The sequence below is a fragment of the Calonectris borealis genome, chromosome 1 (assembly GCF_964195595.1).
Source record: "Calonectris borealis chromosome 1, bCalBor7.hap1.2, whole genome shotgun sequence".
Classification (NCBI taxonomy): Eukaryota; Metazoa; Chordata; class Aves; order Procellariiformes; family Procellariidae; genus Calonectris; species Calonectris borealis.
Genome location: NC_134312.1, coordinates 34980411 through 35008195, shown reverse-complemented (window position 1 = coordinate 35008195; position 27785 = coordinate 34980411). Strand labels below are relative to the sequence as shown.

The 27785-nt window shown below is 41.3% G+C and overlaps 1 protein-coding gene and 1 long non-coding RNA gene across 4 annotated transcripts in view; one reads left to right on the top strand and one right to left on the bottom strand.

Annotated features, from left to right (window-relative positions):
• The window catches only part of LOC142081632 (uncharacterized), a 28152-nt gene extending 19279 nt beyond the window's left edge, over positions 1-8873 (bottom strand). Inside the window, exon 1 of the long non-coding RNA XR_012673409.1 lies at positions 6043-8873. This is a non-coding gene — a long non-coding RNA (uncharacterized LOC142081632). The remainder of the gene's footprint in view (positions 1-6042) is intronic.
• Positions 8874-10620: 1747 nt separating this feature from the next.
• SLC38A2 (solute carrier family 38 member 2) lies at positions 10621-27065 on the top strand. 3 transcript variants are annotated; one of them, XM_075148410.1, is made up of 16 exons: positions 10622-10909; positions 11574-11761; positions 12040-12121; positions 12248-12363; positions 15286-15359; positions 15456-15548; positions 15744-15825; positions 18850-18932; positions 19955-20013; positions 20143-20292; positions 21074-21153; positions 21256-21356; positions 21740-21864; positions 22583-22727; positions 22845-22942; positions 23685-27065. In XM_075148410.1, exons 2-16 carry the CDS (start codon positions 11643-11645, stop codon positions 23781-23783), a joined length of 1506 nt encoding a protein of 501 aa, XP_075004511.1. In that variant the 5' UTR covers positions 10622-10909; positions 11574-11642; the 3' UTR covers positions 23784-27065. The 3 variants fall into 3 exon arrangements, with proteins under 3 accessions (XP_075004502.1, XP_075004511.1, XP_075004521.1); XM_075148420.1 differs by having other exon boundaries at positions 10623-10909; positions 11574-11909; XM_075148401.1 differs by having other exon boundaries at positions 10621-10909; positions 22583-22942.
• The last annotated feature ends 720 nt before the right edge of the window (positions 27066-27785 follow it).

Genomic DNA, 27785 nt, shown 5'->3' with positions numbered 1-27785 from the left:
CCTTCCTTTTATTAACTGCAGGATTTGGGGCCAAATTCCTACTGAAGGTCTTCGACAGTAAGCAACATAATATTATGTAAATACAAAATCCCCACAGTAGTAAAAGGTGTCTTGAAGTGCTGTAATATTTTGGAAAAACATTTATTTCTGCTGCATGTACTGAAAGTCATCACGAAAGATCTAGCTAGCTAGCATGAAGCTGCACCATCTCTCCAGGAGTCACAAAGATTAGTAGACTATGAAGGTGTATATAGGAGCTGGGCCCATCTGAGAGTGTGCTCTTACCAAGCTGTTCGGTGAAGTTAGGCAGTATCAAGAAAAGAGACAGATGATACATTTTTCTTTTTAAACACTTTACAGCAGCTCGTAAATGTAAAAGCAGCTGAAAGGCTCTGCATGCGCCTGAAAGAAGGATGAAACTAGATTCCAGGATCCAAAAAGGAAGGAAAGCTTGGTCGGTCTTTACACTGTCAGAATTAGTTGCACCCCTCCACTGCCCAGACACACGATGGTTTTATCGGTTCAAATCCCACGCGTGTCGCAAGGGAGGATGAGCTAGGAGCCTACGGGAGCCCCAGGACAGGCAGGCAGAGACCACCGGGACCTCCAGCAACAGGGCAGTCCCACACCCGGGTAGGGCCAGGGTGGTAGTCAGGTCACAGTCCACCAACAGTCCCAGATACAGGTATCGAACCAGGTCCATGGTCCATCCAGGGGATGCAGCCAGGTGTTCCTGCAGGAGAGCACCAGGGACAAGGCTGCCTATCGTGTGAGTTCAAGGTCCAGCCAGGAAACAGAGCTGAAGACAAGGCTGCTTGTAACGTAGGTCCAAGGTCCAGCCAGGAAGGCAGCCAGCGAACCTGGACTGCAAGAGACAGAGCTGGACACAGCTATACCTACAACACCACGCAAGAATGGGATGCCCAGACCTGAGCTTAAGTGGGCAGGGTGTGGGTGGGTGTCCTGGGGGGGCTGGCCAGGGCAGCTACAGCCTGTTAGTGCCTTCAGGGGCCTGGGGGAGCCAGAGGCAAGGCCCCGCCATTGTCCGCGGCACGGAGCTCACGTAGAAAAGAGGGTATGCAGAGGCACAGCCCATTCTGGGTTGTCCCAGACCTTTAAGGACATCCGGAATAAATGAAAAATGAGTTGCCATAGCGGCTCTGTGCTAGTCATAGATAGCCTTATGGTCCTTCACTTTTTGGGAAGATGGTGTATGACCATCTTGAGCCAGTGACTGGCAAAAAAATTATACTCATGCAGGCGAGAACCCAGCCTAGGGAGTACTGTGGTAAGGGGTCACGACAAGTTCTCAATGGCAATTTAGTGAATAAAGTGATGAAGTGGCCTCTTGATGATTTTCATGACTCCTCCTAATGAGCCCTCCTTTGCCTCCAGTCTCCTTTTTTTCTTATAAAGCCTCACTATAGGTTCATTTCAAAACTTTGCATAAAATCAAAAACTGCAGAGAAGTTAAGGTTTTACAAGGTGCCAATCTGATCTGAGGAGTAAGGGTCCTGGACGTGAGGTAGACACCAAGAAGTGAAGCAGACAGAGAACAACAGAACAAAAGATGTCTCGCTGGCACTTAGGGGAACTGGAAGGATGGGTGTGGAAAGGCAACACTACTAGTTTTGTTTCATTTTCATGTTTGTATGATTTTGTAGTTATTCTCTCTATTGTGATACTGTCCTATATATCTTCCATTAGAGGAAACAAATCTTCTAAATTTGTATGTGTCCTGAGTCCATTTTGGCAACAGTGAAGGTCTCCAAGCTTCTACCTGACAACAAATGGTATTTGTTACATACAGTCCCAACAATATTAAAATAAAGAATATTTGTAAAGTTTGGGGAAAAAAATAATAAATGATGGGCATGTCTAGTACACTGATATAACCTACACTCCCTTCATCCTGTAGTAAAATTTGCATTTATATTATTATCTCAACAATTTTATTTCTCTGTAAGACTTTTCCATTTCAGACTGTTTACTAGAAAATTGTATCAAATTAAATCATGACCTTGAGGAGCTCTGTAAACTAACATGTCAAAAATAACTTAGCAATCAGAACAGAAAGGAACAAATTATGTTTAATAATAGCATTCACTAGCCATGATTAACTCTGAAGTCCCATTAAAACCATGTTTCTCTTTTTAAATATATTACCTATTTCGACATCAATTAGTGAATCTACTTAACAATATCTTACAAGATCATATTTTAAATTATCTTAAATTTCTGGTGAAGGGATTCCATTCCTTCCTGTAGCCTCCTTGTTCATTAACAGCAGCCAATATCACCTGTTCACAAATTTGTCTGCATGTGCTTACCTGTGCGTGCAAGTGTACTGTATGTGGAATAAAAAGGAGAGTTTGTGATCTAGACTTTCTGTGTTTCTTAATTTGGGGTGGTTGTGAGTTATGCAGATTGTTCCACATGTGTGCTGATCAAGAGTTAAACTACAAAACATCATTATGTATTCTATACACATTAGTTAGAACTGTCTGCTATTTTAAAATTCTTCAGATAATCAGTATTATGGTAACTGAGGTACTCATGGGCTATAGAAAATCCAAACGACCTGAAGTTCATACCATAATCTGTTTTCAATCCAAAGAAGGCCATCAGAAGAATGGTGTAATAAGCACTTCCACGGCAACAACCAAATAAATGGACTCCTCTTTCCCTGCTGAATGCACTGACAAACCTTTTTATGGAATACCACGGGCGGACAATAAATCTCAAAAAGATGACTGTTTACATGACAAATGACAGTAAAATCTTTTATGGTCAAAGGTGAATTTCAGTCTCCGTTAAAAGATTATACCTACATATTTAACAAAAAAAGCAATGGCTAAACGAAACGTGAAGTACCGTGCTGTTTATAGAATAATTGTGCTTTTAGCAGCAACATAAACGAACTACTTAAAGGATTTTAAAGTAAGTAATAGCTGCAGATATTTCTGTAAATGTAAACTGGATTCTGCTTATAACAATCCAAACATGTACTTAACACATTCAAGGAAAAGAGAATTTAAAACATCATATAAGAAGGGGAAATAAATATATTGGACATATTTATTGTTCCATAATAAAACCTTCCTACATTTATTAAGAGGAAGGCAATGTTTACAGCTTCTTATAATTTATTTTGACCTCACAAGCTATTCAATATAGGTTATATATTGGTATCATAAAGTGTAGATTATCTAGGTTTAGACTTAACCCCTCCAGTTATGTACATATTTTTCTTTGTTCAGGAAACATTGCCAACAGAGCACCATGTCTCCCTCAGATCTATTACTACTCATATATTCAGGCAAAACTCCCTCTGAATAACTGCACTGCAAAACTGCTAGTTCAGCACATTGAAATGACACATTATATTATTTTCTTTAATAACGAATCACTACTGCCAGTAAATAATTTAATGTGGATAGATTTTGATTTGCTTTACATGGCTGCATAAACACATTTCCATTCTCCTGCTTAGAGCATTTCAATGAAGTCAGCTATAACGCTGTGTCATGCTTTCATTTCCTAAGTAAGGGGCGTTGCACTGCTCGCCTGATACACAGGAGAGAAAGTCTACCAATTCTTAGTAGAAACAGGGGTTGTCAGTCATTCAGTGAGAGCGTGACTCAGCAGCTGCTTATTCCGTAAAAGTACTCTGCACACAGGAGATAAACAGGAGGGGTGATGTCTTTACAAGCAAAGAAATCCTCGGGTACGTATATAAACAAAAATGTCCTTCCCACCATACTGAATTTATGTAGTAATTTTTTCGCTAATTCATTTCAGATCTTCTCATTGCATATAAGGAAGACTGTATAAACTGGTTTATTTAACCATTCCTAATTTTTGCCAGGAATTGATCCATGCAGATTTCTCTGACTAAATTAAAGATGTCCATTTTCCTCACTGAAAAACCGTGCACACCCAGGTAGTTGAGTGTGCACATGCAAAATGTTTACAAATGTTGCTTATAATTATTTAAAACTAAAACCATCTTTCCAAAAAAATAAACAGCTACAAGTTTTCTACAGGTGGACACCAGCCAACTTAGAATACGCAGATCCACAGCAAACACTCAATCTAAAAAGCTGGGGGAAAAGTCCTTCCTCAGAACGTGCAGGTGCACATACATCAGAACAACAGCAAAAAATGTAAAGGTAAAATCTGCTTGCTGCCACTTTATAGGAGACTCCAGGTCTAAGTTTTATTCTCCAACAAATGCGAAGACACCTATAACACCTCGAACAATCCTCATTTTCTCTAGTACAGGAATCCAGGGGAACTGAACATAGGAAACAGTTTCTACCTATCAGATTGACTAGGACTCCTCAGCTTCAAGACAGGCGGCCATGCAAAGTGTAGTAAAGGTACATAGAACCCAATTAATTCTTACTGTGCAGAACATGGGGATCTCAAATGAACTGACCAGGAAGAGGTCTGGGGGAAAAAAATTAACGAATGGAAGACGTTTTTGTAAATGCCTAAGTAAGCTTTGCCACTGCTTATGATAAATATCAAATTAAACATGGGTTCAAAAGTGATTCAACAATTTCATGCAGATGAGTACCAGAAATTATTAAATACAAGCACGTGGATAACCTTTGGCTCAGTAAATCCTAAACATCAGACTGCTAGAACATACAACTGCATGGTCCTATGCTGTTTCCTACCCTTTGTCACAGAGGAATCCTCTACTGGCCACTGCCAGGGAAAAAGTACCAGATTTTACAGACCTTTTGTGATGCTGTAAACAGCCATTCTTGTGCTTTATATACTGTAGATGAAAAGTGGAGTTTTAAGTTCAGTAGATAATGGTTGTCATCCACAAAGTCCTCAAGTCATCCAGTCCTCAACATATTTAGGAATATCAGCAATTTTACCAAAAAAGGGTAATACATACAATTTCGCACACACACATTTACAGAATGAAGATCCAGTTATAATGTTTTTATTGCTACCTGTTTGCGCTATATTTTTTGGCACGAAATACTGATCTTGCTTTTCCATCGAAGTATAGTGCTTGTTGATCTCCTGCCCTTGTTTGCCCTTTTTTGCCCCATCAGTGCATCCACACTTATTCTAACTGGTAAAGCACAGAAACGTCTTGGTAACTACACAATTAGTCCAGTTTTGTTCCCTTCTGAATACAGCTCTTGCCTAGAGCCTTGCCTAGAAAACTCTGTCTAATTTCCTAAACTTACACTGTTTTTAAGGGAGCCACAAAAATGCAGGTGACTTTTCCAAGATGTGAAGCATTAGTTAGTTGACAAACAATATCCTCAAAGATCTGCTGACATAATAAGTGATGCTGATGTACAGACTGCTGTAATTATGGCAATAACGTCTCTGGGAATCCAAATGTAAATTGTACTCTCTGCCACCAGCAAATGGTAAAAGAACAAAAATAGTAGCTCTTATTCCCGTAAGGATCTAAACAAAAATATGTGGGACGGCTTATAGAAAATGAACGTTTCAGTTAATTAGCAAATACCATTCCTAAAGCTTTTCTAGATTTGTATCACACACACACACAAAAAAAAATTGTATCTACTTAAAAACTTACGTTAATTTCACACAGGAAAAAAAAATCAGTGTTTGCTGAGTGGAAAAGATGAATCAAGATTAATGGAGAAATGCTATTTTTAAAACCCCTAAAAATGTTACAGAGTTAAAAATATAAAGTAAAAATTATTTTTATAGCAGCTGGCAATGTCCATTTAAGGCTGACAAGTTCTTGCGGATGACTAGTACTATATATCTCATGCAGCACCCACTGTTTTGAGTTTATTGCAGTATAACAGCATAATCAGATGGCTTTAAAACTCAGACTCAGAATCTGCCTATTTTTGGTTTAAATCCAAGTTATAATTATAGCAAATGTACTATTTTTTAAAAGAATGCTGCTGCTTATGTTCTTAACATACTGATTTTGTTGTTTTCATATTGCAAAACTGAAACTAGACTAGGATGAACACAGAGGGAAAAAATTAAGGCTTAAACCGAGTTTAATATGTAACTCCAACTCACCATCATAAAGCCCAAGAGGCAGGATATGCAATCCTGCATTCCTTACGCACTCGTAATACCTCTTGGCTTCAGTGGAAGTTTTGTTTGAGAAAGCACATAATCAGAACCTGTAATTTCATTAATTGCACGCCACAGGCAGTCCATGTGAGGTAAGAATAATGAACCAAACTGGTTGGAAGGACAGTGGAACCCTCAGCCCCGCCTGCATCTTTGTGGACCACTGAGTCCACGCAGCAAAATCGTGAATCCTCGTTTTCCCCACTCACCCACACTTCCAGCTCTTCCTCGTGACAGACCACGCCTGTCATGTAGAGGAGGCCACTGTGCAGATGCTTCATTCGGGACACAACATAGCTCTCAGGTCTCTGTCACTACTCTGCATTATCATCCTTCCCCAGACTCTTGGCAGTACCGAAGATTTCACCCGACACAGATCCTCACTCTGCTGGGATTTTTATATTATTCATACTCGGCACAGGCAAAATGAATGTTATGTAGCTATTAGTACAGATTGCTTTGACATAACATATTACATATTTCATTAGATATTCCTTGGGCAATTTAGGAAGTATCATCTAAAAACCATGTGGATGGACTTGACTTTTACAGTATTACTGTACACATAACTTTTTGATGCATACCATAAACATAAATGACTCTACTGGGCATGTGCTACAGATAGTTTTACAGTATTCCACAAGGTTTGTTTATATATGTAGGAAGAAATAGCATGGAAAAAGAACCTCCCGTATTATAAAGGTCTTTTATTTGCTAAAACATGAGCAAAGAAAAAACACAGGCACTTGCCAGCTACTTCTTTTTCTAACCATAAAACCAACTAATCCAATTTAAAAAGAAACCCTTCGCAGGCTGAGAACTGGTAGGGCATGTTACAGCGAGGGGTGAATCTACAGCGTAGACTCGGCTACAAACTGTCATTTAGAAGTGCACAGCAGATAGCTCTTCAGCTACAAAAACCCCCTTACCTTCCTGCATAATAAATTGAAAACTCTGGTTCATTTCTACCTCTATAATTGAAGACAACTCAATTTTTACAACACCTAACTAAGAATTAACTCTTAGTATCTTTTACAACATCCTTACAGTAACATCTTATTTTTGTTTGTGTGGTTTTGCTTTCCTTTGAAAGTGTAAAGCATCAACCCTTAAATGATTATAAGGTCTTTCAGCATGGGAAACCTGACTAAGAACACGACACATCACCCACAGCTCTGTATTAAAGAAAATACAGACACCTGTTTTCCAGTATTTAAAAAAAAATCTTTAGCAGTCTTTAGTCTCCAGGACTGTGCTGGGTTATCTCATGAATACATAAGGTAGAAACAGAATCTCCAGATTAAAAAAAAAAAAAAAAAGTTCATGCTTGGCTATCCTAAAGGCCTAAACTATGTAAGGAAGCTTGCAATGAGTAGATACACACAAAAGAACAAAATAAAAGACAAACAAATGGAAGATATAAAGATGAGGGTGACTGAGGAATAAGGAGGATGAAAAGAAAGGGAAGGAAAAAAGAACATAAGAACAGTAAAAAAGAAGGGAGAAAGAAAAGCAAGACAATGAAAACAAATGAATCATTGAAACTATGGCAGGAGGAACTGATGAATATTAACGTTTATTATTCTGATTACAAAATACATTTCAGAATTGGATGAAACACATTGTATGTATGTTTTGCCAAGGACATTCTTGGCAATTACAAAGTCAGGAAAATTATAATTCAATCAGTGAGGCATTACTTAAAACCACTTGAAAAAGCAGACCATTTGAACCATCAAACAGGCTGCATGGGTAAAGATTTTAAAGACTCAGTATTCTGGAGCAGTGCAGATGGCACTCGCATGTTGCACAGTGAACCGTCCAATAATGGGGCCATCAGCTAAATAGCAATTTCTCTTCCTAAATGTATTTTACCAATTTTTCTTCTCATAAATGACCAACGAAGCCTCATCTTTTTCCATATGAGGGCAGCTCTAGTAAAAAAATTTCAAGCACTTGTACAGTAAAATTTTTATTCTGCTATAAAATCTGGTTTTACCTTCTTAAAAAACTGTTCGTGGCAACCAGATCACATTTATGAAGATGGCTTCTGTACTTATCAGATGCATGTGGACACTTTACCATGCACCAAATCTGTTGTGCTTGCCTTGAAAAGGATGCTGCCGTCAGTGCCTCCAACAGCTACGGTCCTAAAAACGTCAGGGCTACATCATCACGTTCGTTGTTACGCTAGCAAAACTCGCAGCAAACAGGTCACCTTAACCCCTCATGTAATTTCGCAGAACTGCTAACATGTGAAGAATGGGATTGACTGGAAAATGCGCAAGGCATTCACTGTTCCCATTCAAAAAGGTGTATGACCTGGCTTCCCCGCAGGAACGCTTATTTACCTATCACTGCGATTGCACTCATAAGTGGAGCTGTGCAATCCTTTGACTTAACCCATCGGATTGCTGTAGCCTTTGCGAACTGCCCGTTACGTAGTCAGATTTTCAGTACGACCAAAAACGCCGGCTACAGGCACTCCTGCTCCAACTTTGAAATACCTCACGGTCATAAGCACCCGAAGCTGCACTTTGCCTTGTCTGCAAGCGGGGGAAGCTCAGCCCCAAGGCGTCCCGAACCGGCAGGTGGTTAGGACGGGACCGAGTTCGGCTCCAAAACGCCGTGAGCTGACCTCGGGGCCGATTTCACACCCCGCTACGGGGGGGCCGGTGCCCGACCACCGCCCACATTCCCCCCTCCCGCCAGGACCGGGCGCTCGGGACCAGCCCCGCCGGCCGAGCAGCGCCCGGCCAAGGCCAGGAGCGGCGCCGGAGAAACCCAGCGGCGTCACCGGCCTGGCCCGGCCCGGCGCCGGCTCGGGGCCGCTCCGGGGCGGGCGGCACACCCCCCGCGGCACCGGCCTCCCGCCGAACCAGGTGCGACGCCGCGGCCGCAGCCACCGCCCTCCGCCCCGGCGCTGCGCGGGAAGGCGCCGCAGCGCAGCGCAGCCGGCCCCGCCCCGCCGCCTCACACGCCGGGCTGCGGGGGGGGGGTGCGGGGGGCTGACGTCACGTGCCGGACGGGGGCGGGGGGAGAACTGCAGTGATGGAAAATTTTCGGCTCCACATCTCCTGCGCGTGCCCCGCCCCTTCACCTCCCCACCCCCCCCACCCCCCCCCCGGCGGCGGGGGCGCTCCAGAACGTTCTGCGGCCCTAACGGTCGGCCTGCCACCGCCTCGCGCCGCCCGGCGGCTTCCCGCCCGCCCCGGCGGCAGCCGCGGGGCAGAGCGAGCGCGACCGGGGCCCCGCAGCAGGGCGGTGGCGGGTGCGGCCCAAGTTCTCCCGCGGTGCCTCGCCTCAGGGAAACCTCGTCCCCCCCCGGCAGAGCCCAGGGGCCGCGCGCACTGAAGCGGGGCCAGAAGCGCGGGTGGCAGTGCGGGGCTTCGCTGCCCCTTGAGAGTGCGAGCCGCTGCCGTGTCCCTGCGGCCGCTCCGACCCCGGGGCAGGCAGTCGGGCCGCGCTGCCTGCTGCCTCGCACCCTCCACGAGCCCTCGATGCCGCGGAGGGAGGGAGGGAGGAAGGTTACACAGACGGGCGAAACGGCTCGGTGACGGCACCCTCCACGCTGGAGGCTAGCAGCACTGGATTCGCGTGGGACTGTACCGCTGTCGCGGGGACAGCGCGGCGGGGTGGGGGCCCGTTTCAGAAAACCCCCGCTTCAAAAAACGGTGGTCAAACGGTTCCTGGCTGCCCTCGCTGCGCCTCCTCCGGAGCTGCAACCTGGCTGCGTGCGTGTGAGGGGCTGGGGCGAACAGTAAAGCCCCCTGCCCCCTTGCACGGGGATGGAGCAGCAAAGCCCTCGAAAGTTTCTGGAGTGATTACCTGAGGGGAAGGAAGCAGGACGTTCTTTTTTCCCCCTCTCTTCCCTAAAGCGGGGTTTATCCTGCATCGCAGCACTAGGGGGAGGCCGTCATTCCCGATCACTTCCCGGAGGAAACGCTCGGGGAGCCTTTCGGCTGCCCCCGGGATCCGGGCTTGCACGTGCATCGCTGCTTGCTCGTGTATTAAAAATAGCAAGTGACCGCAGCGAGTAGCTATGGCTCGGTGGCACCTCATCCCCTGTCATGCGCCAAGCTACTGGGAAACGCCGGAGCCCGGCAGCGCGCTGAAGGCAGGCGCAGGGTGGAAACGGGGAGGAAGCCTCCTCGGTGAGTTTGCAGGCCGTGCTGCAGTCACGCTGCAGATGCTGCACCGGGCGGCTTGGAAGCACCTTTCAGGCAGGGCTCTCCTGACAAGCGCCGCCGCGCCCCAACTCCGCCGTGAAACGCAGTTGCCCCCAGTGTAAACACCGCAGAGCGCAACCACCGCGATCCGGTGCCGGCGGCCCCGCTCCCGACCCCCGCCGGGCACGCGCCGACGACCGAATTCCACCCCTCAGTCGAGCGCGCCCCACCCCGCCGATGCCCCCCCGCGCCCCGACCCGGGCGGCGGCAGGGGGTCAGTCGGGCAGGGCGGGCGGCGGGGGGCGGCGCGGCGGCGGGCGAGCGCCGCGCCCCTCCGCGATGACGCGCCGCATTCTTGCCTGAAGAGCGGCGGCGCCCCGAGGGGGCCGTCAGACCGGGAGCGAGCCGCCGCCGCACGCGTCCGCAGCAGCACCACGGGCACGAGATCATCCTTCCCTTTTGTAGCGCTGGCTTTTTTAAGCGATTTTTTTCTACCTTTATTTATTTAGGTTTACGTTTTCGCTGACGTTTTATAGTTAAGGGTTTTTCCTTTTGCGAGAAGCAGCAGCAGAGAGAGGAGCATCTCCTTGGTCCGAAGCTTCGGGAGGAAACCTCCTCGCTTTCGAGCTTTTGCGGAGCAGGTACGGCGCGGCGGCGGTTGCACGACCTTATCAGGAGAACGGGGCGAGTTTTCGGACGCAGCGCGGCTCGTCTTTGGCGCCTTTGTCTGGCGGCAGACCCCGGCTTGCCGCCCGAGACACTGCCGGGCTCTGCCCGGACGCGCGGCGGCGGGTGCGCGTAGAGACGCGCCGCTGCTGCATCCCGGAAAGGTGGAAAAACCCCAGGCGACTGCGGCGCGGTGCAGTCCCGTGACCGAGTTGCATTTTTCCATTGAAAACGCCGGGATGCCCGGTGTCGCCGGCGGGGAGGGAGGGAAGAAGGGAGGGCGGGACGTAAACACGGAGGCGGCCGCGGGACGGCAGGCTCCGGCAGCCGGTGTGACAATCGCCCATCGGTGTTGCATCAGTCTCCGCTATCGGGGGTGGGGGGGTTGGTGAGCGTGGCGTGGCGTGGCGTGGCGTGGCGTGCCGGTACCGCTACCTCGGCCCGGTCCCCGGCGACGCAGCACCCCCGCCCCGCCCCGCCGCGGGGCTCACCTTTGTCTGCCCGCGCGCCCCCCGCCCCGCGCGCCTGGTACTTTTCCACTCGGCGGCGGGCGGGGGCCGCCGAGCCGCGGGCGCGCGCTGGCCACGTGACGGGCCGCGGCGCCCGCTGCGGCACTGACGTCGCCTCCCACCTCCGCAGGCGCGGCGAGCCCCGCCGCCAAGGACAAAAGAGCGGCCGCCGAGCCCCGACCCCGGCACCGCCGCCGCCATGAGCAGCGCCGAGATGGGCAAGTTCAACATCTCCCCCGACGAGGACAGCAGCAGCTACAGCTCCAACAGCAACGACTTCAGCTACCCCTACCCCACCAAGCCGGCCACCATGAAGAGGTGAGGGGGCTCCGCCGCCCTGCAGCCCGCTTCGGCCCGAATTGAAAACGCCGCCTCGGGTCTGGAGGTGTCGCGTGTTGACATGCGTTACAGAAGCACGGAAATGGCTGCGGACGTAAACACGCGCAGCGCTTTGTGCGCTGGGCAGGTGGGGTGGTTCTTTCTGGGTCATTCCCTTGGTTTTCTTGTTTCCCTTTGAAGTGGATTGGAAATGCTGAACGGGAAGCAAATGTGCAAGATGCCCATGATAATCGCTAATGATGCAATGTTTTTTACAGCCACTATGCGGATATTGATCCAGAAAATCAAAATTTCTTGCTCGACTCCAATCTTGGAAAGAAGAAATATGAAACTCAGTATGTAAGTACATAGCAATGACGTTTCAAAAAAAAACGAAAAAATGTTTTCTTGCCAAATTTGTGTTTGTTTTAATTCTGAAGTAAGTAATAACCTTCTATTAATTATTACCTATCTCCCTTTTCTCAGCATCCGGGTACTACTTCCTTTGGAATGTCAGTATTTAATCTGAGCAATGCTATTGTGGGTAGTGGCATCCTTGGTCTTTCTTATGCCATGGCTAACACTGGAATTGCTCTTTTTGTGTAAGTATCTCTTGGTTTATCAAAAAAAATCTTTCTGCTGTGTAATTAATAATGGAAAAATACTTGATGTAAGAATACGACCTTTACAAAATACCCAGTCATTGCCGTAGGTGCAGAATCGCATTTTGGGATTTATGGCTTGTTTTAAAATAAGAGATTGTGATACGTTCAGAAGGACTTGCAAAAATTAAACCGATTCATTGCAAGTTCTGCAACCCACAAAGCATTCTACGGTGAATTTTCCTTTACTTAGCTGTAGTTTCTCCATGAATAATTGATAAGACTTCCCTTGAAAATTCCACTATCCAAGTGGAAAAGAGAGGTGCTACTTAACAGATTGAAGCCTGTGCTAGCTTTTTCCTTCAGAGTTCACTAATTGAAATTAATGTCAACAGAAACTTTTCAACTGGTGGAGGTCATAATTGCACAAAAAGTACAGGATCAGGCTGTAGAAAGTTAGAATTAAAATTTAGGCGTAAGAGGATTGTCTTTTGTCTCTTGCAATATTGTAGTCTATTGGCAAAAGCTTTCAGATATAAGACAAGACTATAGTAATGCAATTGGAAATTGCATGAGGAAACAATTATGTACAGTGCTGCTAAATGTCTTCGGGAAAGTACGTTTTTCATACATTGGAGGCAGTCCAGCTCGTACAAAATAACAGAAATACCATGAAATATCAGTGACTGAGCGCAAATGGGAATCCATGGATATGTTTAAAGGAACTTTGTATTTTTATCCTGGAAATAGGTGAATGTGCTGAATGTTCAAGAACAAGTGAGTGACGTTTAGTTTGAAATTTGCCTTACTCTGTTGCCAGATTTCCAGAGAGTTGTAGGTCAGATTCATTTCCAGATATTTCACAGTATATCAGGGTGGTGGTAAAGTTTCCTGAGGAAACTACCAATGTGTATAGTTTTGATCTGAAGGATTGTATTTTAAATATATGGTGGTTTGTTAATTTTTTGCTAAGACTTTCACTTGGTTAGATGATGCTAAACTGAATGAACAGCTTAGCAGCATGAATTCAGAAAAGAGATGTTTCATCTCTCTACACATCAGTGTCATTCTCTAAAGATGTTCTGCAGCACGTGTGAGATAATCAGCGTAATGCACATTAGAACATCTCTGAGCAAAAAAAAGAATTCAAGGTTAGATATTTGAACAGATTTGCATGTAATGGGGGACTTTTTTCTAAAGGAAAAAAATGATCAAAAGTGTCAATTTAACAATAGCGTGCTGAGGTCGTTTAGTTACCTTTCATTTCCAGGTACTGCATTCAGATCTATTTGCATTAGTACTGCTTCAAAGATAAGCTAGCTTGTTACCTTTCAAAACTTAGTGTAGTTCGTACAGTTCCAAGGCAGGAAAGCAGTTAATCACTGATGATACTGAGGATTTATGATGACACTGAGGGCATTACAGACATCTTTTAATAACTAGGTTACAGATTCAGATCCAGATGCAGTTGATTAAGGCAGTAAATTCTTCGAAGGCTGTGTGGAGTCACTTGTATCAGTGCTGTGACTTGTCACTTGTGTCAGCACTAAATAAATGAATGATACGGTCTGGAAGCCAGAAACTGAGTGAGCTTCGAGATGAGCTTGCTGACTGATCTTGTCAACAGTGTAGGCAGCCGTTCAAGGTTAGGACTGAGGGGTCCAGGATCTGTGCTGTTCTAATGAAATGTACCCTTGCACATCTTAATGTGCTGTTTCTAGTTGATGGCTGAATTAAATCCTGCTTTATCTCTACCTGTCAGAAATAGGTTTATTTGTGTGCATGTGTTGGTGTTGAATTGGCACAGTAACACAAGTTTCCTGGATTCCTTGTACAGACCTGCAAAGCTTTTCTCAGATGTTCTTGTTTCCAGTTCCGTGTGCTGTGCTTACTAATTTCGCCAATGTTAAAAATAACACAAAAGCAAATGTGAAGAGTACTCTGGGGACTCTAAATGGAGTTGCCATTTTTGAGCAGATGTGCTGATTCTTAGGTTTCCTATAAAGCAGAATGCTTGTATAGGTATAAGAAAGGCCAGGGGTTTTTTAAATGTGTTGTAATTTTCCACTGTGTTCTTCAGCAGCTGAGAAGTCCCCCCTAGTGTGCCACTCCAGGAAGTGCACTTGTTGTGGGGGAGATTTGTTGTTGGGAGATGTGAATTTTAGATGTTGCAACTGTGCTTCTGGAAACAATATATACTGCGTGTAAAAGCATGGGGAAGATAAACAAGCAACTAGTGATTCCCATGTTACGCATGAAGAGTAACTTTTGAGCAAAAAAGTATTCTCTTTTTTTCTTTTTTTAATGACAATAAATACGTATTTCCATTTGAAGACACAGCTCTGAATACGTCTGAATTTTCAGTCAGTTCTTTAAGGCTTTTGCATTTTCGTCTTTCCGTAAAAAAAAAAAAAAAGACATAACAGATTTAAGATGAAAAGCTGATTTGTTGAAGACCGAGAAATAATCTTCGCTTTAGCCACAGTTAGTCACAACTCGATGTTCCATAGATTCATGACATACTGTTGCACAAGGATAGGAAGACAGGAGGAACACAGTTTCTTACAGTAATACAAAACCATTCCCATTAATACTTTGTTAAGTTATTTATATTAAATGCAGCCAATTATAATGGCCTGACACTTGCCGGTGGTTATGCCACCTTACACTGAATATAAGCGTCATTTAATCCTACACTACAATTTCTCTGTATGCCAGTGAAATGCATTTTAGTATAAAATCCATGCTAAACTAGGTATTGATTGGGTTTTCGGAACGCTTTTAGCTAGCCTTAGAATCTACAGGCTTTTCCCAGATGATATTTTAATATGATTAATTTTTATGTTTGATCTGCATTTATTTAATATGGTTACAATAAGTCATTTATGGCTATTAAAAATTTGCATGTTTTTCCCCCCTCAGGATACTCCTGCTATTTGTGTCAATATTTTCTTTGTATTCAGTGCATCTCCTTTTGAAGACCGCCAATGAAGGAGGTAAGGCAATTACTATTTTACAAACATATGGTATTTGTTCCATATGGTGTCTTCATGAAACACACCCTTCCAATGGATTATTTTGTTTCCTTCTAGGATCTTTATTGTATGAACAGTTGGGAATGAAGGCATTTGGCATGGCTGGAAAACTTGCTGCTTCTGGATCAATTACAATGCAGAACATTGGAGGTGAGGACAAGATCTTAAAATGTTTGTACTGTCAATACTAATTGTTCCCTACTTACTCTTGGAGACTTTTTTTTCACACAACATGTGTTCATTAACTGCTTGTGTTCAAGTGAAGTTATGAAACATGTTATGTGATTCTTGCATCTTGTGGCATATTCTATATTTGTAATGATCTATGATGTTATTCACCTACAGCTATGTCAAGCTACCTCTTCATAGTGAAATATGAGTTACCATTGGTCATCAAGACATTTATGAACATCGAAGAGACCACAGGGTAGGTGTTAGAACTCCTCATCAGAGAAACTATTAGGAGAAACAAATACGGAGACTGTATATATTTTTATATGAAGACCACGTTCGGTACACCATAGGGTAGCTTCTTACTCAGACAGAGATACAGTAAGTTTGCCCTTCCCCTGAGTGCTCCACTTCATTTAGATCCAGCCTGTCCTGGGAAAAGGGTAGAAAAATACAGGTATCGCATCATATTACAGAATGCTGTTCTCTAAAGAACATCAGGTAAGTGTTAACGTATGTACCAGTCAGTACATACTCTCGATAAGGAAAGGTAAATGTGGTTATGGTTGGGTGTTTTTTTTTTCTTACTGCATTCCAACTGGTTTGGACTGATTATTTTGGTTTTCTAGAGTTAATATTGTGGGAAGCGATTAAATATAAGACTAAGATGCAGTTACATAATGAATGTCTTAAGTAACAGTTCTCAAAAAGACATGGGACTAAACGTTGAACGAAAACAGAGTGTATATGCCCAAGACTAAAATGGTGGATGCGTTGCCATTTAGCCCTGGAGGCACCTTGACTCCATAGTGGCTTTCCTGCTTGGCTTTAAAAGTGGGTGTCTTGGGTAGGGTTCATTTTATCTAACCATCCTATCTGAAAGTTAGATTTTGAGCTCATTGTTACTCTGGTCTTTGTATAATCGGTAGAAAAAGGTGATCCTCTGTAGTGGTCGGTTCAGTGCACCTGGCTTAGACACGTGTTTTGGGCATCTCCAGAGAGTGATTTATCGTATCACTCTATATTGAAAGGGTGTGTAAAAACAGCTATCTAAAACAAGATGCCTGACTTCAGATGGATAGAGTTAAGTGCTATAAATCTCACTCTTCAGAGTTGTACTTCTGTGCCTTGTCCTGAAGTGTCCCAGTCTTGAGAGGGCTGAGCAGCTCAAGACTCCAACTTACACCTAAGCCTGAGTTCAGAAGGTAGGCATTTCTCTGCCTGTGTTCCCCAAGGGGTTCAAGCCATTTGGTGGTGTTCATGCAGCTTGCTGATAGATATTGTCATGACAACAGTGCTAGCCATCTTTTTTTTTTTTTTTTTTTTTTAAATGTACTCAAAGAATGCACCCACCCTATTTATTTGATAATGTAATGTTTACAAATTTTTTTCTGGGAAGGTTCATTTCCCTCCTTTGGCTGAATTCAAGTCCTTATTTTCCACTTCTTAAGAAAGTCCCTGGAGTAGCCAGTACTTACAAGGGGGCTTGGAGGCAAGTATTTTTAACTGTCCCATCTTCAGAGAAGAAGTCAAAATGGGTTGCAGTTCAAGAGGGAAAGTTAAAGGCTGTGAATCTCACTGGATACAGCTGCTGCTTTGCAAATCTGGCAGACAAAATTCGGAAATTGAGACTTGTATCTTCAGTGTTTTCTTGTTGGCTGGTACTAGGTAGCTATACACTGATTTAAAGTAAATTTTTTCTCAGTGCTCTGGCAATTGCGAACCCCATTTAACTGACTCTCTCCATGCGTTGCTTAGGGGAGTCTGGGTGGCTACCATTGGCATGGATTCCACTCTGGCAGCCTGGTGCCTAAAATGTAAGCACTTACCTGTTTAAATGTCCCAAAATAATGCTTACTGTAGAAGAAAATATTCTGGAATTCTGAGACAATATTACAAATACTAGCTCTATTATTAAAACTCGTTTAGCAATTTTTAAAATACTCAGCTGTATTGTAAAGCTGTGCAATCCCATTCTTTACTCTTCAGCACAGAAAAACTTCTAAGTCCTTGGTCTGAAAGTCGGGATGGCCTTCATGTGGTGCATGCACAGTAACAGTGCACGTTCTTATGACTGTATCAAATGCAAGGAATCTCTGTGCTGTGATGTCTTCTAAATTTACCACGAGACTACTGAATTTTAAAAAAAGGAACAAAAGGTACATGACATTAATGTTCTACACATCTGAACTTTCTAAAATACATTTTTACAGTTAGTTATCCCAGATAAAACTGGAGAAAGAGATGACCAAATTGTTTCTGCATTTACTACATAAATCCAGAGCAAGTCTGTTGAAGTTATTCCATGTTTCCATTAGCAATTGAGTTTGAATGCACAAATTTCCAATTGGGTCGCTAATTTTTCTTTGTTTACCTAAATAGTAGACAGTCCATTTTAAAAGAAATACTGTTAGCTGATACCATAACAGGTTATAAAGTATTAATATTTGGGAATAAATGCTTAGTATTACTTGAATTGCTTAAAGCATATAGGATGTTCCTGTAGGACAGATGAAGAAAGCAGTTACCCTGCCACGATTAAATACTCAAGATAAGTTTTTCTGTTAGTTCAGTGAAATTGCATTATATTTACACAGATCTAACTTTCTTTTTCTGTGTTTCAAAGGAAGATGTTAATCTTCTAACACTCCAAAAGGTTTTGTCAAAAAATAGCTGCTGCTTCTTATGGAATAAATGCCAAAAATGATCTGAAGGAAAAAATTTTCTCAGATTCTTATCATAGTTTCCCTACTGAAAGGGACTAAACGTGCCTCCAAGAAACTCCCAGTGCTTGTTGGAGTTTTCTCAGCCAGTGGGCTTGAGCTACTGCCTTAACTCCAGACCTCACCTGTTTTTATTTAATTCCCGCAGGGTACCCAACAGGATTTTTATTTCCATTAAAAGGAGATCACCACCCTGCTGGGGCCCTGCAATGTTGGGAATCAACATTTAAGCAAATTACTGTTTCTCTGTGATTGATCCCAGTTGAGTTTTTTTCTGACCAGTCATATACTTTCCTGTCTTCTGACTTTCAGATGCATATTAATTTTAGAAAAGGACACTAAAGGAAAGGCACAATGCAGGTTTGGGGTGAGATAAGAAGCTGTTGTAGGGCTTTAGGTCCATATAATAAGTTGAATGTTAATCCTTTGTGACATAAAGTACTACATTTTTTTAAGAAGCCATATGTTGTAGGGGAAGATAAGAGTGAAGACTAAACTGCAAATGTTGTAATTTTTAAATACTTTGATTACTTACAAATACTTCCTTTTTTCTACAGAGAATGGTATCTTAATGGCGACTATTTAGTGCTGCTGGTGTCTGTTATCCTCATTCTTCCCCTGTCCTTACTGAAAAATTTAGGTAAGCGATAGAGAACAATCAGAATAAAAATGTATTGAAAATACTGTGGGGAAATAGGTTGATACAATGTTTGAGTCTTGTAGTACTATGTGAATCAACAGCTGTTTCCAAACTTGTCTCTTGGGACTAATCAGTGTCTAGAAAATTGTTGTCAGTCTGCTTAAAAAAATAAAGGAGAAAAAAAAGATCAAAACAAGTATTTTAAGTTACAGATGTGTTTGTGGAAAGCAAAAGGACAATAGATAGGGTAGCTTTAGAACAAGGCTCAACAGTAACTTTCTGTTTGTGTTTTTACACGAAGTTTGACCTGTTTTGGTCAGTAGTGAGTGAAATAGTATAATATTGTTACTAGCTAATAGTGTTACTAGCTATTAGCTCTCAAAAGAATAGGGATGCTAGCCCTGGACAATTAAATTGCCTTTGCACTGTGAGTAGAAGTCACCTTTTTCATTTTAGGTCCCAAACAGTAGCAGAATATTAATACCGGATGCTTTATCTGAAATGGCTGTAATTCAGTGACGTATGTGAATAATTCAGTTAACACACTATTTGTTCAGAGAATCCTGTAGTGGAACGTTACTAACTGAGAGTCTCGATGTGAATTACTTTCTCAAGTTACTACTTTCTACAAATTAAGTGAATCAATAAAAACAGAAGAGAAAAGGCTAAGTTGTCTCATAGTGCATTCTATTAGAATTAGTCCTATAATCGTTCTTAGGATGTAATAAACAATTCACGTAGTTGTTGGTATGGGCTTTTTGTTGTGGGGTTTTTTTTTTTTAAGTTATAAAGTTTAATAGTACAGACTCACTGTATGTGCAGACCCTAATATGTCTTTGAGAACTTTCAGATCTGGTTGAGATTAGCGGAAAGTCAATGAATATTTAACTTGTTCTATGTAACACTAAGAAAATGGCAATCTAAAGAGATCACTGACAGAATATATTTTTTCATAATGTTATGACTTGAACGGTGTTTCTGTTTATTGTACCTTTAGATTTTTTTATCTTTCTTGAACACAGGATATTTGGGCTATACCAGCGGCTTTTCCTTACTTTGCATGGTCTTCTTTCTGATTGTTGTAAGTATAATCTTGTAGACTTCCAGTGCTTGTAAAACTGCATTTCAAAGTGAAATTAAATGCTGTTTCTGAAAAGTTGCACATATTGCATTAGTCAAAGTAACAATAAATACATGGCTTTATTTCTAGGTAATTTGGAAGATGTTTCAGATTCCTTGTCCTATGGACAGTGACATTATGAACATGACATTAATAAATGTGACACTGGCACCTTTGGTAGATGAAAACATAACAAGTGATGATGTGTGCAAGCCGAAATACTTCATCTTCAATTCACAGGTAACTGACTAAAAATCGGACTCTCTGTTGAAAATAACTAAGGGGGACTACATACGTAGCAGATAAAATAGGTCATTTTTCCTTCAAGTAATTTCCCAGTTGTAAGCTTAGGATGTGCTAAGACTTTCTGTACCAGTAGAGTTAGGCACTGTTTACCTCCTGTAGGCTGGGTGTTTCCACACTCCAGACACACGGAAATTAGAGGAGCTTGAGTTGAGGTGCCTGCCTGAGATGAGTGGCAATAAACTCATCTGTCATTCTTCAGCACAGCATTTCTCAAGCTTTCTCAAGTAAGTTAGTAAAGCATTTTAAAAAATAGGTTGCAGAAGATGAAGTAAATAGTATGCAAATGGGAAATGTATGCCAGGGTTTGGAATAGACTTCAAGTTCCCAGTCACAAAGTCTTGACTGTCATGAATGCTCCCAGTTACAGTGGTGAATCTCCACACATGGGGAAGAAGTATGTGTAATAGCAAATACCAAGATCAGGCTATATTGGCTTAAGCCTATGAGATGCAGAACGTAATTCTGAATGCAAATACATTCAGCTCAGCATGAACTTCAGTGAAATTTGAGAGCATTTGGTACCTCAGGGTCTGGGTTTAAGAAAATAGGAACTTGTTTTAGCTTTTGGCAAAGTTTCAGTTGTAAAGAATAGCTAGTCTTTATCAAAAACTAAAACGATGCCTAAGTCAAAAATGAAGAAACTACTGATGAATTTTTTAAAACTAAGTTTCTAATGTCTGTTGAGATACTTAAGAAAGATACTTTTGTTTTTCAGACTGTCTATGCTGTCCCAATCCTAACATTTTCTTTTGTCTGCCATCCTGCAATTCTTCCTATCTATGAAGAACTCAAAAGGTAAATGTTAGATATGTGTCTGTAATTTCACTAAACAAACAAAAGTAGTATAAAACAGTGTATTGTCATTGCTAACAATGTTTCTTTTTCTCTTTCTTACAGCCGAAGCCGTAAAAGAATGATGAATGTGTCCTATGTATCTTTTTTTGCCATGTTCCTCATGTATTTATTGGCTGCTCTCTTTGGATACCTGACGTTTTATGGTGAATATTACCTTCTCTGCTTTCTTTTAAATGAATTACATGCTGCAGAATGACAATATTCATTTAAAGTTAGGGCAAGCAAGCATTCGCTATGGGTTCTAAATACACACTGTTTGTTGGGGGTTTTTTTAATACTTTTGTAAGTGCACACCGAAAAGGAGATCAGTAGTAGAATTAGGCCCAAGGCACAGGATTAAAACTGGATCCAAACAGATTCAGTGCCTCCAAGTTACCCCTGTGTAAAATGGAGAGGTGCTTACAGGAGCTGTTGAGGCTTTCAATTCATATGGCTATAACTCTAAAATTCGCTTAGGATTTAGAGCAGAAGTGGTTGTTTGAGAAGTATGTCAACTACATCTAATTAAATACTGTTTTCTTTATAGGAAAAGTTGAACCAGAACTGCTTCATACCTACTCTGCTTATCTGGGTGCTGATGTTCTTCTTCTTATTGTGCGTCTCGCTGTACTTATGGCTGTAACCCTTACTGTACCTGTAGTTATTTTCCCAGTAAGTAATTTATTTTTTTAATCTTACTACCATTTTTTATTTTCATCACTTGTCCTGCTGCAGTCATTTACTGATTTGGCAACTCCCATTTATAGAATCTTTCTCTTAACTGGGAAAGGAAATTAATTTTAATAAGTTTCATGAAATATCTCTGTACTGTTAATTCAAATAAATTAAATAATTAGGCAACATTTACAAAGCGGTAGATACGAATACGTTCATTTACACTGTTTTCCTGGTATGGTTTAATTGGGGGAGTGGAACCGATTGCCCCTTATAAAAGTACTTGGACCATTGTATTACCAGTTTACAAAAGTCAGTGTGTTTTTGTAAGGACATTGTGAACGTGAATTCTGGCCATTTAGGTGTATGTTGTTGAGCAGCATCCTTAGATGTTACAAAAATCCTTGGGATTTATTTTTGTTAAAGACACATGTTTTTCCTTGTGTTTTCTCCATTACTGGCTGTGCTTTGAAAATCTAAATCACTGAAAAGAGAAACAGACCAGAAACACAGAGCTGCCTCTCAAGTGCAGGAAGTAAATATTTAAAAAAAAAAAAATTACTTTCATAGCTTTCAACTTTTATTAAAATCTGAAGCGTTCAGGAAAATGATGTTAAAATACCTTCAGAAAGAAGGTCTAATTCAGGTGACAGTCACTGACTTCCACAATGAAGACTAAATTGTCTTTTTTTTTTCCCCCCTCTCTCTTCAAAAGATCCGCAGTTCCATTACCCAGCTGTTGTGGGCAGGGAAGGAGTTTAGATGGTGGCGTCACTGTTCCATTACAGTTGCTCTTCTGGGGTTTACCAACATGCTTGTTATCTTTGTCCCTACTATCCGAGACATCTTTGGATTCATTGGTAAGCATTTTCATGTCAGTTCAAGTAGTCTTTCAGATCTCAGAAAATGCTGTTCCGATCTAATTAAATTATATTTACTTGTTTATGAATATTTATTTCTATGCTTTTTAAATACAGGTGCATCTGCAGCTGCCATGCTGATCTTTATTCTTCCTTCTGCCTTCTATATCAAATTAGTGAAGAAGGAACCAATGAAGTCAGTGCAAAAGATTGGGGTATGTATAGACAAATATGTAATAGTTACACTTGCTTACTAATTCAGAGCAAGAACTTCAGTTTCCTTCTTCACAATTTAAGAATTTTGAAGTCCTGATGAAGGTAGTCAGTGAATTGGCATTTGATGTTATTTTGGTTAACACGTGGGAGTTGCACAGGTGCTCAAAACTGAGGAGAGAGCCATTACAAGGCTCAGTTCACTTCAGTGACTTCTCTCACCCTCCAGCCCCCAATCTCAACAATAGTTGGGTCATTCTGTTGCTGATAAGAATCAGATTTCAATAGATTACCCTGAAGAGCTATAAAAAGTCTTGTTGTTCTCCTGTACATTTTCTTTCAATACTTATTTACATAATTTACCACTTAAAGCTGACCTCCAGCAATCATTTGGGTTGTCCTGACCGATCTTGGTGCTCTTACTGGTCTTGGACATACTGACGCGGAATCAAATCTAAGACATACTGAGTCAGAATCAAGTCAGCTCAGCCTGACTGGTATCAGCAGCTACTTCAGTTTCTCTCAGTTAAGGTTGAGGTCTGCTATACTGAAAATAAATGTACTTTTTTATTTGAAAAAGGACCCTAAGTGTGAAAAGATACATAGCTCCTTATTGTTTACTGTGATCCCTTGTCTTTTTTACGTTGTCCTCCATGAGCAATGGCATTTGTGCTATAAATGGGCATGATTTTACGGGTATAGTAGCAGAAACTAAAATAGTTCTCTTATGTTTTCTTTTTTCAGGCTGCGTTCTTCTTTCTAAGCGGTATACTTGTGATGACTGGGTGTATGACACTGATTATTCTAGACTGGACCCAGAATGTTGCATCTGATGGCCATTAACTGTCCTGGTTTAATCTCTAATACTGCACTTCAAATGCCAGTGTTCACTCAGATACCTACTGAGAACAAAAATGAGCTATTCAGCTTCCTTCAAAATGCAGATTCTTTGTTGATGGTTCTTCTGATTGTAGAATACGCAAACTCTGTCTTTAAGAAACTATTCTGCGTGATGGAGGTGGATATTAACATCAAACCACGTGAGTGTCTGGCTGAAGGAAGTGACAACTTTATTCCATTCCAGAGAATGGACAGAACTCTCTGTAGACTTTATCAAGCCATGTTTGGCTTTCATCATTGTTACTTGGATATTTTGTTATTTTACTTGAATGTGCCTAATGGAACCATTTGATGTGAGAAATAACTCTTTAATTTACAGCAAAGTGTTTAAATAACCAATGAGAGAGAGAGAGAGAAACACTATTATTTTTTGTACCAAAAATTATTATGGACCTCAAAAGCACTATTTTGACTTTAAGAAACATTTTTCTAGAAAAAATGAAAGAATAACATAGAAGAGCTCATAAAAATATTTAATCAGTGTCCTAAATTAAATCTAGTTTGCCTTTCTGTAGAGGCATAATTAGAAGAAATTTTATTTAAAAAAATACTTTTAATGACCAAAACAGAAAATGAACCAATTGAAGTCAAAATTCTCTAATTATAAATGCTTCCCATGAAATTCACTTCATTCAAAGTAGAGTGAAAATAATCCTGAAAATCATTTGTCAACTTATTTAAGTACTACAGTTACCCTAATTCCCAAAAATGGTGTGGAAACCCAAATTGTCAAGCTTTAAAAAAAAAAACACGCTTTAGAACGGGTACGTTTGAGAAAAACGTAGCTAATCTAGAAGTTGTAAAGATGGGTGTTGACACTTCCCTTCTTGAGGTACTCAATAGTGCAGTTGGGTAAAACAGGGTTTGGGGGTTTTTTGCCTTTTTGGTTTTTTTCCTGTTGTAGATATAAACTGAATGGCACTCGAGCATATCATGCCATTAATATAAAACTCCCTGATGGAGTTCTGTCTATTAATAAGGTTCATTGTCAGTTATAGCAATGTTTGTTGGTTTTTTTTCTGTTCAATCTATCTTGAAACACTCTGTAGGAAAACGGAAGGGTCCTAATGTAGTTTACTAGTTGTATAATATTCCAAAAGTGTACAGTATTTCTCAGATTACTCATCCATTATTGGATTATGAATTACTTGACTATTCTGTTTCTGAGTCAAATCCACAAAATAACTGCACCAGTATTTCATGCTTGGTACAAACTCTCTTCGCATACGCAACTGGGATTCCTCTTCCAATTTATACTGTATAGTAGTATTAAAGATAACCTCATAGACTGGATAGTCATCTCATACTTGTTTGCTTCAGAAATAGGTAAGTTTCTTACGAGCCTAGCTAGCTAGTTGATGAAACAGGTGCTGTATGGTTGCGATTAGCTGTTTTGTTTCTAGTGCATGTTTACTCTTTCATTCTTATCCCAGGTTGAAGAGAAATAACACTTGTATAACAGCATACTTGGCTTATAAGAGGTTCTCAAACACAGCAATACTGGGTACAAAAGCCTAGATAGAGATTACTAATGAAATAATCATGGCAATGTGGTCAACTGTCTTCATCTGACATGATGCTTTAAAAATCTGATTTACAAAGTTCCGCTTCGTCATTGTGTCAGAGGGAACAAGTAAGGGCCTGTAATCCATTGATTAAACAGTGCCTGAGACTTTTTTGCTCTTGTAGAATTCATCAGGAACAAATCTAAATGATAGTCACTGGCAGATAATGTCAATCTCTGCCCAGCCATTTAAAACCTATGAAAAAAATTGCAGGTATTTTGTATTGATACTTCTGCATGACTGTAAGTACTGGTCACTAAGTCTGTAGTGTAAAACTGTAATGAGAAGTTAGATTCTTCTAGTGTTGTTTGTATTATTAGTTCGGTGGTACTCAACTGGCAATTAACAATCCTGGAGTCAGCACTGACCAACGCTCCTTAGGTACTTCTCTGCCTCAGGTACTGTACGTCCATGGTTAACTATCCTGTGTTACCTGATCTCCGCAGAAGTGCTGAGCATGTGCCTCCTCAGTACTTTGGCAGCTTTTCTTCTTCCTCTCCGCAAATGTAGAAAGGTGGAAGAGGATTAAAACGTTAGTCTACCTGTGAGCAATTTGTAGCACATAAGGGATGAAGCGCTTCCCTTGCCAGCATTTTAAAAAAAAAAAAAAAAAAAAAAAAAGGAAGTGAGAAATAGTCTTCTCTCTCTCCGTAACCATAGAAGAGGAAAGAGGTGTAAATGAGAAGTTCTACACAGTCCTTCTCAGCAGCCAGAGAGGAGGAAGGTTTTTGTGATGACACCTCATAATTCATCATACACGTCACTTAATTCTCTGAATGTAGCAATTTCCAGATTTTACGTTATGTGTTGCATGATTTGATGACTGGCTCTCCACCTGCAACAGTTGAGTTCCACATGGCTGGGTTGATTTCCAACGTATGATTTATTGAATTACATTATTTTTTTTCAAACCTGTCTGCTTAAAGTTACCTACGTTACAGACCACCTAAGAGCAGCTTCAGTATTAAACCACTGTTTTGTCACCTCAGTTAGACATTACTGTCTTCCATGATATTTCAGTCATAAATGTAACATGTTATTTATAAAACATTAATCCATTAAAACTAAACCTATTTTTCAATATTTATGATAGTCTATGTACATAAATTGTATGTGTGTATATACTGTAAGTATAATGTATATAATGTAGGTTTGGAATCTGGGATTTATGTATATATTCCTCTCTCATTACTGATTGTTACATCATTTCAAGGCGTTCATGTTGTACATCTGTATAACAACTGTCAGAGATTCTTTTACAACAATGTAATGCCTACAAAAATGGAAAAAATGTGTTACGCCTAAGGTGTGTAAGAAAACGCTAAGATTGTATTTATTACAAATGTATATGTTGCAATAAACACAGGAGTCACTTGGGTCCATAAAAAGCATCGTTCAGGTTCATGTATACTTTTCCTCTAAAATTTACCATGGATGTTACAATTTCCTGAATGCATAACTGAACAACTTTTATGATCTGACGTATTTGTTAGGCCACCAAATTCAGGCATCCTACGGTACATCCGTGTACATATGTAAATACCCACTGTATTGTTAGAGGCCAACAGTCTAACTACAGTTGTTGGCAGGGAGTGCAACACAGTTTCAATGAAACATTGTATGTTTGTTTTAACTGAAATAAATAAATAGATAATCCTAAGCAATGTCATGGTGTTTTTTGGGGGGGGAGGCATTTGAAGGGTTTTCTTTAAAAATACTGGAAGTGTATATTTAATTTCATGCATGTTTAACTTGCGAGCACTTTTCAGGAAAGAAAAAAAAAAAGGAAAAATAGCATACAACTAAGTCCACAATTTATGACACTACAAGAGTAAACAACAAGTGGACATTAAAGAAAATGAGAGATTAAATTCTGCAAGGAACCTGTATTATGTCATTTTTTTGCAGTACAGGCATACCTGGAGACAAGACTCAATGTGTTAGGTCTTGTGTAAGTGTAAGAAATGAGTGAATCTTGCCAAAATCCTATGCCGTTTTCCTGCAACTGAATCTCCAAGAGAAGAATAACTGCTTCTGTAAAAATTTTCAAAACTGGTGCATCTGTTTCACTTGTAATTTAGCAATTGGATACAATCCAAGTGCGGCATGTCAGTTCTTTGTTCTCCAGAAATCTGTATCAATTCATATGAATTTCTGTCATTCCCAAATACTAAGAATTGGGTGTGAGAGACAGCGGGGGTGTAACTCAGTGTGTTATGTATACAACAAAACACTATGAAAGGAATATTAAAGAGGCATAGTTAAGTACCCTGAAATTAGGAAATGCCTCAATTAAGGTTGCTTTAATTACATGATCGCATAGTATTTTTTGGTGGAACCCCCACTGAGTAGCTATTCAGTATTTTTTACCATGTTTTCT

Bases quoted from the DNA above. Each gene is read 5' to 3' on its own strand.
- SLC38A2 (XM_075148401.1), top strand. From the start codon at position 11,643: ATGAGCAGCGCCGAGATGGGCAAGTTCAACATCTCCCCCGACGAGGAC. The intron at 12,122-12,247 runs GTAAGTACATAG...CCCTTTTCTCAG, and splicing joins AGAAATATGAAACTCAGTAT to CATCCGGGTACTACTTCCTT. The intron at 12,364-15,285 runs GTAAGTATCTCT...TTCCCCCCTCAG, and splicing joins ACTGGAATTGCTCTTTTTGT to GATACTCCTGCTATTTGTGT.